The sequence below is a fragment of the Equus caballus genome, chromosome 17 (assembly GCF_041296265.1).
Source record: "Equus caballus isolate H_3958 breed thoroughbred chromosome 17, TB-T2T, whole genome shotgun sequence".
In the NCBI taxonomy this organism is placed as follows: domain Eukaryota; kingdom Metazoa; phylum Chordata; class Mammalia; order Perissodactyla; family Equidae; genus Equus; species Equus caballus.
In genome coordinates, this window is record NC_091700.1 from 96,210,038 (window position 1) to 96,226,047 (window position 16,010).

At 39.2% G+C, this 16,010-nt stretch overlaps 1 protein-coding gene across 2 annotated transcripts in view; it reads right to left on the reverse strand.

Moving 5' to 3' along the window:
- Positions 1-11,271, reverse strand: part of NALF1 (NALCN channel auxiliary factor 1) — a 613,526-nt gene extending 602,255 nt beyond the window's left edge. Inside the window, exon 1 of one of the 2 annotated variants that reach the window (XM_005601335.4) lies at positions 9,787-11,271. In XM_005601335.4, the coding sequence (XP_005601392.1) occupies positions 9,787-10,698 (912 nt within the window). In that variant the 5' untranslated portion in view covers positions 10,699-11,271. The remainder of the gene's footprint in view (positions 1-9,786) is intronic. The other variant, XM_070240462.1, reaches the window with a different exon arrangement.
- Positions 11,272-16,010: the final 4,739 nt, after the last annotated feature.

Sequence of the window (16,010 nt, forward strand, 5' to 3'; positions counted from 1 at the left end):
TCTCTATTAGGGTTAAAATTAATTTCTATTTAGAACTTTCTATCAAACGTATAAAATATTTTTTAAGAAAATCTATAAAGAGATAGACATATTTAATTCAGTGTATTCTCTAAATATACCATTGAATCCCAGGGCAACACATTCCTCAAGAAAATAATTTATAGTAATGAGTACTATGTTGGTTATTTTATATTATATGAAAATGAGTTTTATACTTCATTTAAGCATATTTGAGTTAATAATTGTGTTTATTTTCTGAAATCCTGAAATGAATGCATTGCTCCCATTTAAAATATGAACAAGAAAACAAAGGATCTTAGATGTACAGCAGAATGTACAGGTGCAACCTCTCCTCCTCCCCAAGGCTAGCAAGAGACAGGAGCCCATCACTTCTTCTTAGGAAGCTGGTGCCGTCACTAATTATTTCTGAATCTGAAACATTCAATCTCATACTCCAAACTAGGTCTTAGATCAAAGGCTACAAATATTCCAAAGTGTTTTTCATCATAAAATCTTTATTTCTTTATATTCTTATCTTCCCACCTATTCCATTCTGTTTTTCTTTTCACTGCCGAACTTAATGAAGAGTAGTTTGGACTGGTCTTCATTTCCTTCACTCCAGCTCATTCCTTAATCCATCACAATTTGACATCTCTTCCTCCCAATTTATTGAACCTATTCTTGTAAGGTCAACAAGACTTAATTACCAAATTCAGTGACCTATTTCTAGGCTTTATTTTACACATGTCATTTCCACAACACAAGATGCCCTTGACTAATTCTGAATCTTTCTTAAAATCCTTCCCAACACCTTTTAGATGCTCACATTCTCATGATTCTTTCTCTCCTTTCCCTCTGCCTCTGCCTCTCCCTCTCCCCTCCTCTCTTGATCTCTAGCTCTCATTTTCACTCTCATTGCTTGTTTCTTCTCAGTCTCTTTCCCTGGTTCCTTTTCTGCCCAAATCCTTAAATGTTGTTTATCCTTGGGATTCATCTTTGGCATCCTCTCCACATAATCTGTTTCCATTAAGTCATCTAATCTCTGCCCACAGCTTCCCAAGTCAAATCTACATGGAGAGAGTGAACTTCACACCCAAACTCCTTACTAACATGGTATGCTACCTACTGGACATCTCCTGGTATCATTATCTCCAAAAATTAACCCCTTGTTTCTTTCACCAATTTTAATTCCAACTCGTTCTTCCTCCTATATTTCATATCTCATTAAATGGTATCAACATCCAGAGTCTTATCTTTTATAAAGCGTGAATTGTATCCTTCCTCTACATAGCAATTGGTAAATTTGAACTCAGGAAAGTCTCCTGAATCTTGCCTTTCTTCTCCACTTCCACAGCCACTTTGGTCACATAAAATTTTCTGTCCAACATGGTAGTTGCTAGCCACATGCGTCTTTTTTTTTTTTTTTTTTGACAAGATTAGCCCCAAGCTAGCTACTGCCAATTCACCTCTTTTTGATAAGGAAGACTGGCTCTGAGCTAACATCCATGCCCATCTTCCTCTACTTTATACATGGGATGCCTACCACAGCATGGCTTTTGCTAAGCGGTGCCATGTCCGCACCCAGGATCAGAACCGGCGAACCCCAGGCCACCGAGAAGCAGAACGTGTGCACTTACCCACTGTGCCACAGGGCCGGCCCATGGTTATTTAGATTTAAACAAATTGAAATTAAATAAAATTTAAAATTTAGTTCTTCCTTACCCTAGCCACATTTCAAGTACCCAATAGTTACACATGGCTAGTGGCTACCTTAATGGACAGAGTGAAGTATAAAACATTTCCATTATCACAGAAAGTTTTGTTGAAGAGTGCTGACTTAGAGCCATCATATTACTCCTAAGGAAGACAGCAGATTCTGAATTGGTGTCTCTGACATCACTTCACCCTGTTTCAACCTATTATCACATTGCTGTCAGAGCTAATTTTTGAGAAAACAAATGATCCCAACTGAATACCTTGATTAAAATTCCTCTCTGATATTTTCTCATACAGAGAATGAAATTCAAAAGCCTTAGCAGGGGATACATGGTCCTTCACAACCGAGCATTGACACCTCCCCAGAGGCATTTCCTACAGCTCTTAATGCATATCTTAGTGTGATGAATGGAATTGTTTCCCCCCAAATTTGTATGTTGAAGCTTGAGCCCCAATGTGACTGTATTTGGAGACAAGGCCTATAAGGAACTAATAAAGGTTAGACTAAAATTAAGATTTCTAAGTGTTACAGATGTCAGGCAATATACAGACAATTCTCAACTAATAAACTCAAACATCTTTTAAAACAATAAGGTTAAAATGGGACTGTTGATTAAAGATCACAAACAGGAAGTAGTTGTATTTTATTTAACTTATAAGTTCAGTGTAAGAACTATGACAGACCTTTACTTCCCTCCCGCCAAAACCTTACACACATCCTTTCTCTGCTCAGCTCTAAAACAGAAATCTGAAACTTAGGTGTTCTGCTGATCATCATACCATTTAGTCATATTCATATCTCCTCCTAAGCCTTTGAAATGAGGAAACTAGATTCCTGGCCATCCATCCCAGCTGTCCATAACTCCCAAATTTCTGTCATCTTAGCTTGCCATATTATCTGCAAAATGTTTTTAATGATAAATCAAAAACAAAAAAAGGAAGAAAATATGATAAGATTTTTACCAGGTGTTAAATCTATGTGCCAAGCATATAGGGACTTATTAAACTAATCCCTTCATTCTTTGATATGTTTATAAGAGCTTATAGTGAAAGGGAAAAAGAAAATACACTAAAGTGATCGAGAGAGTGTGTTGATTTTTAACACAAGTTTGATCTTGGAATAGTTAACTCCATGTCCTCACTTCACTCATCTGTAAAATCTGTGATAATACTTACCTCATAGAGATGACGTGCAGGTTAAATGAATTAGACTAGTTTCTGACTTCTAATAAGCTCTAAAGCTTGTTAGCAAGTATTGAAGCTTGTTCCAGCGCTTAAATTTCTGAATGATTCAAATCATTCTCTGAGAGAGCTAATACATTGACATGATCATCCATTTACATCTTAGTTCAATTTCTTTTCAATAAACTAAGTCAGTGATAGTTCAGTAAGAAAAAGACTGATCATTTTTGATGGCAGTGGAGATACAGAGAAGAAAGACTCCTGAACTTTGAGTTTCCCATGGGACGCAGGCCCTGGAAACGCAGCTTCCAGGTGCCAAAAGAGGACTCAGCCAGGTGGTAGCCAGAAGGCACGCTGACAGGAAGGAGAGGAAACTGAGGGGTGAAGACAGTTTTGACGAGCTCCCTTCTTCCCTCTTGTGCAGGGTGGAGCAGCTGACAAAAAAATCCGCTTGTATTTCCACAGACGTGATTACTGCATTCACCCATCATACGTACGCGTGAATATACTACTGCTACTGCTAAGATCAATAACAGTAGTTAAACAGATATTAAACTTCCCACTTTTTGCAGGATGTTTCTTACCATCTGTGGTAGCTTCTACAATGTTTTGTTTATAAATGAGTGAATGTAGAAACAGACTGGACTACCAAGGAGGAAAAAAAAAGTCAACCATTACCTTTTAACACTTTAAATATTCAAAAATTAAATATTTTCATGTATTTCAGTACAACATGTAGCATAAATCATTCACTAATTATTACCAAAGAAAGGCAAATGCTAACGATTTCTTGTTTGCAGTTTTAAAGAATTAGAGTAAATTAGAACATTTCATTAAAGACATCCCATTATTTGGATTGCAATAATATTTAATTTTGTTTGTTTTGGTGAGGAGGATTTGCTCTTTGCTAATATCTGTTGCCCATCTTCCTCTTTTTTTGCTTGAGGAAGATTAGCCCTGAGCTAACATCTGTGCCAATCTTCTTCTATTTTGCATGTGGGTCACCACCACAGCATGGCTTGATGAGTGGTGTAGCTCTGTGCCCAGGATCTGAATCCACAAACCCAGGCTGCCGAAGTGTAGTGTGCTGGAGTTTAACAATTACGTTACAGGGCTGGCCCCAATACTTAATTTCTTATTAGACAAAACTTAGATTTTGTGTTTAAAAGCATCTTGTAATCTAAAATATGACTGATATTACAATCACTTCAAAATGGAACAATGATAAGATCCTCTTAAAACTAATTCCTACATTAAGCTTGGTAGTAATCTGTGACTTACTTAGCAGTTTGTACCTTCAAAAAACTATATGAATGTCAACTAGTTATGCCAGTATTATCTATATAAGTAAATAGGAAAACATGGCTTGTCATTACACTGAAAAAAAGTGAAAAAGCATTTGTAATTCCTTAGGTTTAATAAAGTGAATAGATGAAGAAAGAATAGACTTGAACCATGAGAAATATTATGAAACTCAACAGGTTTTTCTTTCAAAACCAACTATATACTTTTGAAAAAGTCTAAATTTTACCCATTTGTATAGGCTAAAATTAGAGACAAAAATAATGAGGCTGGGGCTCCTCTAATCAAATAGGTGATCAGTCTCACAAAGACAGTCATTCAATTTCTGCACTCACGTGCTCAGCCTATTATTGAACACGAGTAAAATGACTCAGTTTCAGCTAAAAGACAGAAAATCCAAAGCCAATAGGCCCATCTTTATGCATTCAATACTCTGGTCCTCTACGCACCCTCCTCTTTCTGTCTGTGTTCTCTTCTGGCACGTCCTCTAACCCTTTCACCCAGTTGTTTCACTTCTCATGGACTTCCTCAGCCCAGGCCCTACATTTCTGATACCCTGCCCTCTGGCCATGCCCTATTGCTTTTATCACTTTTTAAAAATATCTCCCTGAGTTCTACTCTCATCAGTTGAGCAAATGAGATTATAATGTACTACTGAGGCATAGGAGGTAAAAAGTCTTACACTTTAGTTGTCACTGTCAACTAGAAGAGTGGTTCCCAACCTTGGCCACACAGTACCAGGGAAACTGGAAGATCCCAAGCTCATGACACAAGTCAGACCAAGGAAATCAAAATCTCTTCAGGCTAGGGCATTTTCGAATATCCCTAGGATATTCCAATGTGACCCCCAAGGACAACTGATCTAGAGTAAATGTTTATTGATATTGAAGAAACATCTTTGCAGCATAAATAAATATAAAGTATACAACAAAATGTTTGGTGCCTGGTCAATGTGAGGTCAACACAGAAGATGAATATTAAAAAGGAAATTGGGAATTAAAGTTAAAGCAATAGGTCAGACAACTCAAACCAAAATATTATTTTGTTTAAAATAGTTACGTATATATTTGTTCTTGTATATTCAATCTAGCAAGAAAAAATATCTTAATATGTGGGGAAGCATGAGACTGACAGCATTATTTGATTTCTTTCCTTCATATTTTAATTCACCTTGCATATGCAGACACCAACCTCATCTAATTAAAGTTATTAAAGTCAATGGATAACAGCAATTATTAAAACTTTGTGATTATGCCCTATATAACTACTAATTTGACCCAGTTACAAGTCCAAAGTAAAAATATTCATTCTTTAGTGTATAAAACAACAGGCATCTAATATTAAGATAAAATTTGGGTATTTTTTCTATAAATATAAAACAGACCATAAATCAGTAGTTGTATATGAGCAAAAATATGAAAAACAAAAATCTGGGTCATAAAAATGGTTCTGATAGTGGCTTTGACCTTATAAATGGCTTTATTAATGGTTAAGGTGATCATCTGCATGGCTAGACTGTTTGATTCTGCGGAGAAGCAATTCAACTATAAAAATAGTTTGAAAATAATAGATTTGAAAATAATAAAGTGGTAGAATATAAAAGACCTATTTGCAGATGTATTCCACACTTCTAGACTGTCATAATATGTACCATAGCACTTAATCAACAGCAAAATAGTATTTTAGATTCAATATTTAAGTGGAAAGCATTGTTAGAGATGTGATTTTCTTAAACTTTTTCAAGACTCTATAGCGCATGACACAAATAATAAGAACTGAAGAAATGCCTTTTTTTCCAAATTGTACATTATGTAACCCAAATTCTATGTTCTCAAATTGGTTAATGTTTGTGAGTGGTTCCCGCAAGCAATACAGAAAGCCTCAGATATCACAATTGTTATGTATGCCTAACACTGGCAGAGTATCCTTTTGGTCAGGGTGTGTTAAAGAAAAATAAGCAACAGAGTCTGCTTGCATATGAGATTATAAAATAAAAATATGAGAAGGCATACATCTTGAGAGTATAGAGGTTAGAATTTATTCTGAAAGAACTATAAAAGACAGATGATGCAGTGATTTGTGTTAGAATCTAATCTCAAACCCACTTTCACACACCATCTAGTTTAAGCTATAGTAAGTAAATAAAGGTATCAGTAACAAGAGTTTACCTGTAACATAGAAGTTTATATTCCCTAACTATCCCAGTTTTGTAATATATAATTCAAGAGTGCACAGAAGCTAAAGAATGGCAAATTTAAGAGAAAATCTTTTTTTAGATAAAAAATCAAGCATGTTAATAATATACATATGTAATTTTGAAGTGCAGAATATTGTATTTTTTAATATGACTAGCCAACTTTAAGATTTTTACAAATTTGTCAGATAGTTATTATATATCAAAAACATCATTTTGAATAACACTGCAAACTACAACGAAGAGTTACTGTCGTAATTTTTGCTACTTGATTTACATAATGTAGCAGCTTGAATGCTAAAGTATAAATGGTATATGCAATAGTCCTTGCTCTTTATTTTTTCATAAATTACTTCCCAGATTAATATGTATATTTACTTTTAAAAAATAGTTAAATGAGCTCTTTCTCAGAATATTAAAAAATATTTTTGGGTGCAAATGATTTCTACTATATGTTGCAATACAAAGGTTTACTAAAAGCCAAGCTGAATTTGATCTCCAATTACTATGGACTCAAAACACTCTGATTGTATTAGATCAATATTAAGAGTTGTTTTCTTTTTTCAGCATAATGGGTCAAAGTTAATAATATGTCCTAACTATTAAAAGTTAGAAATCTAATGCATTAATCATTTAATTATATATTAACACAGTAAAGCTAATATATTTCTCGTAAAATATAAATTCTAATAATTTTTATAACTAATATGATTACATGTGTTCTCCTGTCTATAATTTTATAAATATATTAATAAAATATTAAAATTGAATTTTTTAATGAATGTATTACCAATTCCAGAAATATAATGCATTTACTTTTAATGTAGGCTAGGGCTTTGTGGTTACCTTAAGATATGGAAAATTTTGCATAGAATGTATATCTTGAACAAATCCCCTAACCATAGTCATCATTTCATAAATATAAGTATGTTTGAAATAAGTAAAAGTGTTTAGAAAGAAACTCAGACACATTCTTTAAAGACTACAAGTACCATTTTAAGCCATGCAATAAAATTTGTATATGGATGTGTCTGTGGCTTTTTCAGAATCATTAGGAAATTACATATTAAACTGAAGAACTAACCAATTGGTTCGTGAGTTATCAATCAAGAACACCAGCACTTTAAATTTGAAACTGTAATTTTTGAAAACAGTTATTCCAGAACAAATGTTTCAAACTGACAAACAAGAATCACACAACCGAGAAATAACTACAAAACATCACAAGTAATAAATTCTGTGTTGTGGTGGTGAGAAACTCAAATGCCTGTGTTTACTTTTCAATGTGAAGAAGAAATGTTTCTAAAAAGAAGTTAAGAATTTTATAATGTGCTTTTCTGTATACAGTTAACAACTACTACTTTATACAAAAACACAATCCAGAAGTAGTCCATAACATTACAAATTAGTTCAACCTACACTATCCTACAGCTATGATGACATAAATATAAAGTTGAGAATTATTTCAGGTCAAGAGGAAAATAAATATTTACATATATTTAAAATTTGGATATTTGAATAAAGATACATTTGATGCAGTTATTTGAAAATATGCTGAAATCTATTGTCAATGCAGACTGTCTTTTACTGAAACCTATGCAAATTGGAATTACTAGAAATTTCTATATGAGTTTACATCCAGAGAAGCAGGCAAATTCAAATTATTACAAGGTACCACTTTTAAACAAAAATATACTGAAATATTTGCAACCTTTTTATTAGTAGTAGAATTAGCAGACTCATGAGTTTCCTTATCTTTACAATTTTGATGCAACATATTTTGTCAAAATAAAGAACTATGTAATAAATACCCTAGCCATTCATTATTAACTTCTCACATTAAGAATAAGTTTAATCTCCAGTCATGAATATAGTGGTATTGTTAAGAAAAATATGTAGGAAAGTTTAAGATCCATTTATGTAGAGAAGTATCATTCTAAATTAATTTTGTAAACTCAATATTACCATTTGCAAAATTCTGTTTCTAGTCTTAAAGAAGTTGACAAAGCAAGTTTACTCTAAGTTTAGCTAAACTGTCAAAAGCACAACTAATCAATCCAAAGTAAAATATAGCCCTTGAACAACGTTCGATTTAAATAGGTATCCCTTACCCCAGTTCTCTAGTCAAAGCGTCACAAAACCTTTTGATCCATAGTGCCTTTGATCACATTTCCCCAATACAAAGCAAGTGAGGAAAAGATGGACAATCGTTCTATTCCTGAAGGGACCGGGGGAGTAGTGAAGAGAAAGGAAGAGAGAGAATGTAGTGTATTATTTCTTTTGAAAAGAAATACTATTCTATTGTGTTGTTTAAGAAATTACTCTCGGAACAAAACACTAAGGCTTACTGAGATTCTGTCATCATTTCTTGCCTACTAAAAGGTCACTGCAGTAGCTTCATCTTTAACAAAGCTCTTGGGCAAATCTTATTTCAGCACCACGGACAGTGACACTTCTAATTGGATGCTCACCCACGGTTGCCCGGGCCATTTCTTAAGAAACTTGCAGACACTTTTCCCTTGTCAATCAACAAAGGTTATATCCACTAGTATATTAAACAATAAGAGGTAGAATATAATACACATTATTAAAGAGTTCAGTGTATTTCCATCATAGCATCAAGCATTTGTCATTTAGTACTTCTGGATAGCATCCTGAAAATTCAAGCTAATTACATAAGGTGTCTGATAAATAACCTAACATTGATCAACGATCACCAGATACTTAATTAAACCTTTCCACTCATAGTGCGTCTCAGATCAACAATAGTACAAATGTCTAAGAGAAAACAAGAAACTTATGGTAAATAAATATGCTTATGTAGGCCTCCAGACTTTCCAAATAACCAGAACCACTCCTGTTAAACAAGTAAAATGCTGTTTTGTTCTTCCTACATAAACAACTGGAAACATTTTCTCTTGTCCTCTGGTCAACCAACTTAATGATGTAACTATCAGAGCTCATGTGTGCAGGTCCATAAGCCAAACAATACACGCCTGTCTTTGACTCCTGATTTTAGCTGGGGTCATCAGTATGCAGTCCCATAGCTGTCTTCCTAACAAGCTGCATTCAAATTCCTTTTTTTTTTTAAGGTAACAGAATTCGAACCAATCACACAGCTGTGAGAGCTAGTTTAAGTACCAGCTTTATTATCGCAGAAGACCAGGGTCTTCCCTGATCTTCCAAGGATTCCCAGATGAAGACACCAGTCCACCAGCAATCCACAAGGTATTTCCAACTCAAGCAGCAAGTCAAGCTCTTATTACCACAAAAACAATGATTGAGGTAACAAAATCAGAGTCAAAACATTATTTCAAAACTCTAGAAGTCACCCCAACCAAACAAACAGATAAAAAAGCACAAGAAGGCGTGGGGGAATCCACTGTTCCTACCTTACAGTCCTCAGGACACGATTTCACCGAGTACTCCTCCGATTGTAAATACTTATGGAGCACACTTTCAAACTCTTCGTATTTCTCCTGAGCGTGGTGGTCGTAGTCTTGGTAAGCCTCGACGCACTGCCTGCAAGTGGTCATCTCGCCGCCCTCCTTGAGCACCACATCCAGACTACAGTTCAAAGTGTTGGGACTGGACAACCCCGAGAACAACTCCCAAAGTGTGTAGGAATTACAAAACGAAAGGTAAAAATCCGACAAGTTCCAGAGGGGAGTTGGGTGCGTCCCCCTTACCGGCTGCTCCTCCCCCCTGGCCGCCGCCCCCCGACTCCAGTTCCTGGCGCACACGGCGTCCGCGCTCTCCACCGTGAAGCACTGGCCCGAGGAGGCGCCCTGGGGGTAACAAGTCTCCAGGCGCCACACGGGTTTGGCAGAGTTTCCTAGAAAAAGAGACTTGCTCCGGTTGTTTTTGCCTCGGTTGCCTTTGCCGCCACCGCCGTCTCCCGGGGAGGGGGGCAGGGTGGGGGACGAGGAGGCGGAGAGGAGTCTGTGTGCCTGGGCGGCGGGCGAGGACTCCCCCATGCTCGCCAGGAGCGCGGGCCAGGAGGGCTCCTGCTGCCGCTGCCGCTGCTGCTGCTGCCGCTGTCGCTGCTGCTGTTGCCGCTGCTGCTGCTGCTGCTGCTGCTGCTGCTGCTGCTCCTTGTCCCGGGTCCGGGTCAGCTTGGCCTCGGCGCAGAACCACAAGTGATCAGAGAGCAGGACTGTGAAAAACAAGAGAGATGCCAGAGACAGTCGCCATTTCTGAGCCCTCTCTGAATCGATGAACGGTTTCTCGTTCTCCCGGGGTGCTGCCAACCAGATTTTTAAGCCGTCGTCATACTGCCGACACATCCAAGCACCCCTGGTCATATTTTGGGAACGCACAGCCCTGGCCGACTCCACCGTGAGGGCTCCTGTGCCGGTGTCACCACAATATGCATTGACTTAAAGGGTTTAATTTCCTTATCCCCTCCTCCCGTTTCTTCTCTCTCTCTCTCCCTCTCTCCCTCTCTCTCCCTCTCTTTGCTCTCTCTCTCTTTTTGCCTACATAAATATTACCAGGCTTTGGAGGAAGATCTGACTTGCTTCCGACCTAATCATCAGCCGACCCCATCCTCTGTAGAGTGGGAAACAACAATGCAGAGAGAGAGAGAGAGAGGAAGAGAGAGAGAGAGAGAGAGGGAGGCAGTCGGAGGAGTCTGGGGCTGGTGGCCGGTGGTGAGCTGAGTGCAGGAGGTGATGGTGGAGGTGGCGGGGTGGCTGGCGCTGCTCCTCTCACCCAGGCATTGTCAGAGCACGGGTCCCCATGGCTCTGTTGAGGACAGCCCGCTCTCCCCTGCCAGGGGCATGCCGCGTCTCCGCTGCCCGCTGACGGCGACCAGAGCGCCTCCCCAGCTCCTCTCCTCCTCCTCCTCCTCCTCTTCCTCCTCCTTCCTTTCCTTCTCCTTTTTCTCCTCCTCCTCCTGCTCCTACTTCTCGCTCTCTCTCCCGGAGTCCGGAGCCTGGGCAGCCGCCGCCGGCAGGGCTCTCCCTCCCCCCCACCCCCCACCCCGCGCTCTAACTGCCGCCGCCGCCGCCGCTGCCGCAGGTCTGCCCGCGGGCGCCGCCGTCGCCGGGCTCTGACTGCTGACGCCGCCTCCCCCGGACCTCGGGGCCGAATCGCCTGGGCTGGGCCTCCCGAGAGCCACAGTCATCTTCAGTCCCCGGCTAAGTTGCCGCCATCTTCATCCTGGAGAAACACTTTTTTGGGGGGAGCGCTGGCTTTTGCGTCATCTCCTCCCGCGCCGAGAGCTCTCCATCCTGGCGCATTGGCACCGGCCTCGGCCCGGGCGGAGGAGGAGGGCGAGGACGCGCGGGGGCTGGCGGGGGTGGGGGCCGGCTGTGCCCGCCCGCACCGCCTGGGTTTCTGGGCTCTGGCGCTCGCTCCTTCCTCTCCATTCCCTCTCCCCATGTTTCGTTTTTTCCCTTCTATTATGATTGATAAAAGTCAGAAGGCGGACTGCATGGCTGAGGATGCTGGCTAATTTCTTCAGCATCTCCCGCTCCCCTCTGCCTCCGGAAAAAGTCCGAGTTGCAGGCAGGCAGTTAGAGGTTTCTTTCCAGTGGGGCGGGGGTCTGGGGATCGCCTTCTTTACTAAGCAATGATCGACTTTAATTGAAAGGTTGGGGGACAGGGAAGTAAACACGAATTGGCTAGAGGAGAGAGGAGGTGACATTTGGTCTCTTTGCATGTGCCTCGGGATCTCTAGACAACTAGAGATCAGCAGCTACCAGTGCATTAAATTATTTTGTCAAATGATCTTAGTATACGGAAGGGATCGTGTGTGTGCATCCATATCTATATATGTAGCTGTATACATTACAGCGACGTAATTCATATTCGGAAGTAAAAGCAGATTAGAAGCGGCCTCATAGAGTCTTAGGAACAAACCAGTAAGACCTCGCCTACCAGGGGTCACCGCCTAGCCCTCCGCTGCGCATTCAAAGTCTTGATTTCGGAGGATTCTTCCTCCAACCTGGAGTATCCCAAGCTCCGGTGAAACCCACTTCGACCGCCTGCGCCCCAGCCCCCACCGAGTTGGGCTTTGCTGTCTCCCAGGACTTCCGCAGCAGCGAGCCATCGGGCTGCCCGGGTGGAAGCGCTGCAGTCCGAGCCTCTGGTGCCCCTTAGCGTTGGCTCTCAGAGTTCCGAGAAAACCACAGACGCGCTGGGAAAATCCGGGGTTCCCTGGATCCCAGCTCCGGTCGACGCTGTGGGCAAACATCAGTTTCGTTTTGTCTAAGGACCCTGCCCACTCCGCCCCTCATTCCCACCTGAACGGCCGGAGCAGGAGGCTGCGCTAGTGCCAGGCGCCTCTTTTGCGCGCACCCAGAGCGCTGCGCTGTCCTGAGCTCTCTCTGGCGGTCGCCTAGGACAGCAATTTGCTCCATATGGCACTCACTGTGATAACCTTCTTCCCTTGCCTTCGAATGACTCTCATACTCTATCGGGTGCATATTCACGTGGGCACTATTAGGATGCCATCCTTCTAAGTAAATATCTTGAGAAACCAAAGGGATAGGTCATCCGTATTCATTTTCCTTTTAGAGGCGCTGTGGGTGTTAGGATTCGAGAGAAGCAGGTATTTTTAAAATAGCAGGTTGCAAAACATAATGGGCAGGATTCGACCAACCAATCCTTTCTTTTCCACGGCATAATGAAGTATATGCTAAATTTTACCCAAGTAAATTGTAAGTTTCTAAAAACTATATGTAGTGACCATCAAAGCTTGGTTTAGTTTGACTGCTCATTATCTGTAAGTGTCACGTAATCTTTTAAGACCATTTCTGTAAGTATACCATTCTGACACTTTGGATTGCAATGTGTTACATTTTTTAAATACATAAAAATCCTAGAAACTAACATATACTTTCTATGGCAAGTTTATCCTTACCTTAAAGCATCTTTAAATAAGCAAAAAAACTGAGGTTCTGTTGAAAATTAAACGTGAAATAAAAACATTTTCTCCGAAATTTTGTATCTGAACCCAGCTTAAGCTGAGACAGCCTTTCAATTTTTCTCTCTTTTGATTGTTTAAATTATTTTAACATTGAATAAAATATTCTTTTCTCAACTAGTGATGTGGATAAAGATATCCTTCGGAAAAATTCCTTAAATTTTTTGAAAGCATTTAATTTTGTCTTCCATCCTCTTATCATAATTATTCTTCTTAAATTTAAAACTTCAGCCCTCTTAAGCCAAATCACATTCAAACAACATGAAGTCTGCTTGTAGACATAACTCAATATAGGGTCTGGCATTTTCTATTGTATACATATATACATGTGGAAGATAACACCAGAAGTCTGCATTTCTATTTCTTGATAAAAGCCTTTGTAGGACATGAAAGTAAACATATATTCTAAATCCTGAAATTATTCTCTCTCCCTTTTGTTTTGAACCTATTGGTCCTTTATGATAAAATACAGATGAAATGCAATAATCCAAGGCCTTTCTTTTTATAAACTCAGGGTGAGAATTTTTCTTTAATTTTTAAAAGAATTTTTTTCTTGCTTATCTCTGTTCTCTCTCTCTCATTTAGTTAATACCTGGGTTACAAGATTTAATTTAAAATTTCTTCTTTCTTTTATCCACCCCTTTACTCTTCTTTACTCTGTTTCTTCCTAACTTGAAGATGCTCCCTGGGCAGGTTTATGTTTTTCTTCATTTCTCCCTTGCAAGAGAGAAAGTTTAGAAAATCCATGACCAGAAAGGCCCACAGGGTGTGTCTGAGCTGGGAAGCTCACACAGAAAGCTCACAGGCAGACTAGACCAAGTTTCACAACACAAGGATCATCTGAGAGAGACCAGCTTCTTAACATGAAAAGGGAATAACCACCAAGTCCGTCTGCTACCCCAAAGGCGAGCAAAGCAACTGGTCTAAGGGTCTCAAGGCTGAAATACCTAAACAGAGGAGCACTCCCCACTGTGCACCCCCCCACCACTATCCAACCCAGCTTCCTTTGCTCACCTCCAAACCTGGCAGTTTGGACTTTCAGCTGAGGTCAGCCTTGCTCTTGCTCACCTCGGCTGAATATAAAGAAGTGATTAATGGCACCTAGGCTGAATATAAAGAAGACCTTGAGTTCCTCTTCTGAGAAAAAAGGGGCAGACATTCTGCTGAAATGAATGATCATATTTGTTCTTAAAATATATATTCTATCTTTCTTTTCCCAGGTGCAGTATACTATAACTTTTTACTAACTCTCTTCCCCAACCCCACCACTCCATGTTTATTTTCAGCTTCAATTTTCATGTCCACTAGCCCAGACTGCACTCTTCGTTGAGTGTCCCTGGTATTGACAGATAGACTCATTATGACTCCTAGGGAATGGATTTTTAAAGCTAAGAAACAACAGGGCTATTGAGATCAAACTACTTACAATTACTCTTGAGAGTATTTCTCAGCATGTCCTCTGCTGACATTCTGGGTCATATAATTCTTTGCTGTAAGGGGCTGTCTTATACTTCATACCAGGTTCAGCAGCCTCCCCAGCCTCTACTCACAAGACACCAGGAGCACACCCACCTCTCCCCAGTTCTGGCAACAAAAATGTCTCCAAGCACTGTCAAAGGTCTCCTTGGAGCAAAATCGGACCCCGTCAAGAACCACTGCTCTAGAAACATATCAAAGTAGCAATTAATTAATTCATATCTTCATGGGAGACATTCTGGCATCAGAGGTGAAGCTATAACTTTTTCTTTATATTCAGGGAGCTTATGTTCTAAGAACTCTTCACCTAGAATCACCACCTCATCATACATCTCTTGCTACAGAATAATTTATTTTTAAAAGACTAAAAATATTGAAACTCCCTTAACTTCTCTACCCAATACAGAGTTAAGGGCATAATTGACAATTATCATTTAAATCTGATTAATGTCAGAATTTTTCTCCATAATTCAGATGAAAATATGCTTATTAACCAGATTGTTCATTAATCAGGCAACTGTCGGTTTGTACTTTATACATGGACCTTCAGCCACAATATACCATAAATTAAACGAAATACATGTGTGTGTGAGTATATACATATATACACATATATAATTATTACTATGCAAGTAAGGTATGAACATTGTAGAAAAATTATAAAAAACAAATTAGCAATTTAAAAAGTCATAAGTAATCTGAACACCTAGATGTAGTCACCATTTCATTTGGTAGTATCTCTCTAACATTTATTTTATATTATAAATGCCCTGTTTTATGACATTCACTAAACCAAATTTTTTTAAGGATTGAAGTAGAAAGTATGATAGCATATATATCCACATTTGTTAGATAATAATGCAATTTTCCCTTCAGTATTGCATTGTTAATTTTAATCAGAGACACACAAATTCTAGTGGTGTCTCAGAACATTACCATCTCTCTCTTTCTCCGAGTGTGTGATTAAATCAGGAAGAGGACTAGGAAGGGGGAAAATAAAAGAAATGAACAATATACAACATTAAAGGTCCATTACTCTCAAACAAGGGGAAGAAGGAAAGCCGGGCTCCATTATTTTTATCTTATTATTATTCATATCTAGTCAAATTATGTCTCACAAAACATTTCAATGATGCTAAGTAAAAATCTGATATACTGCATTGAAATAACAGAGCTTTATCTGGTTTTTTAATAATTGGCATAATAACA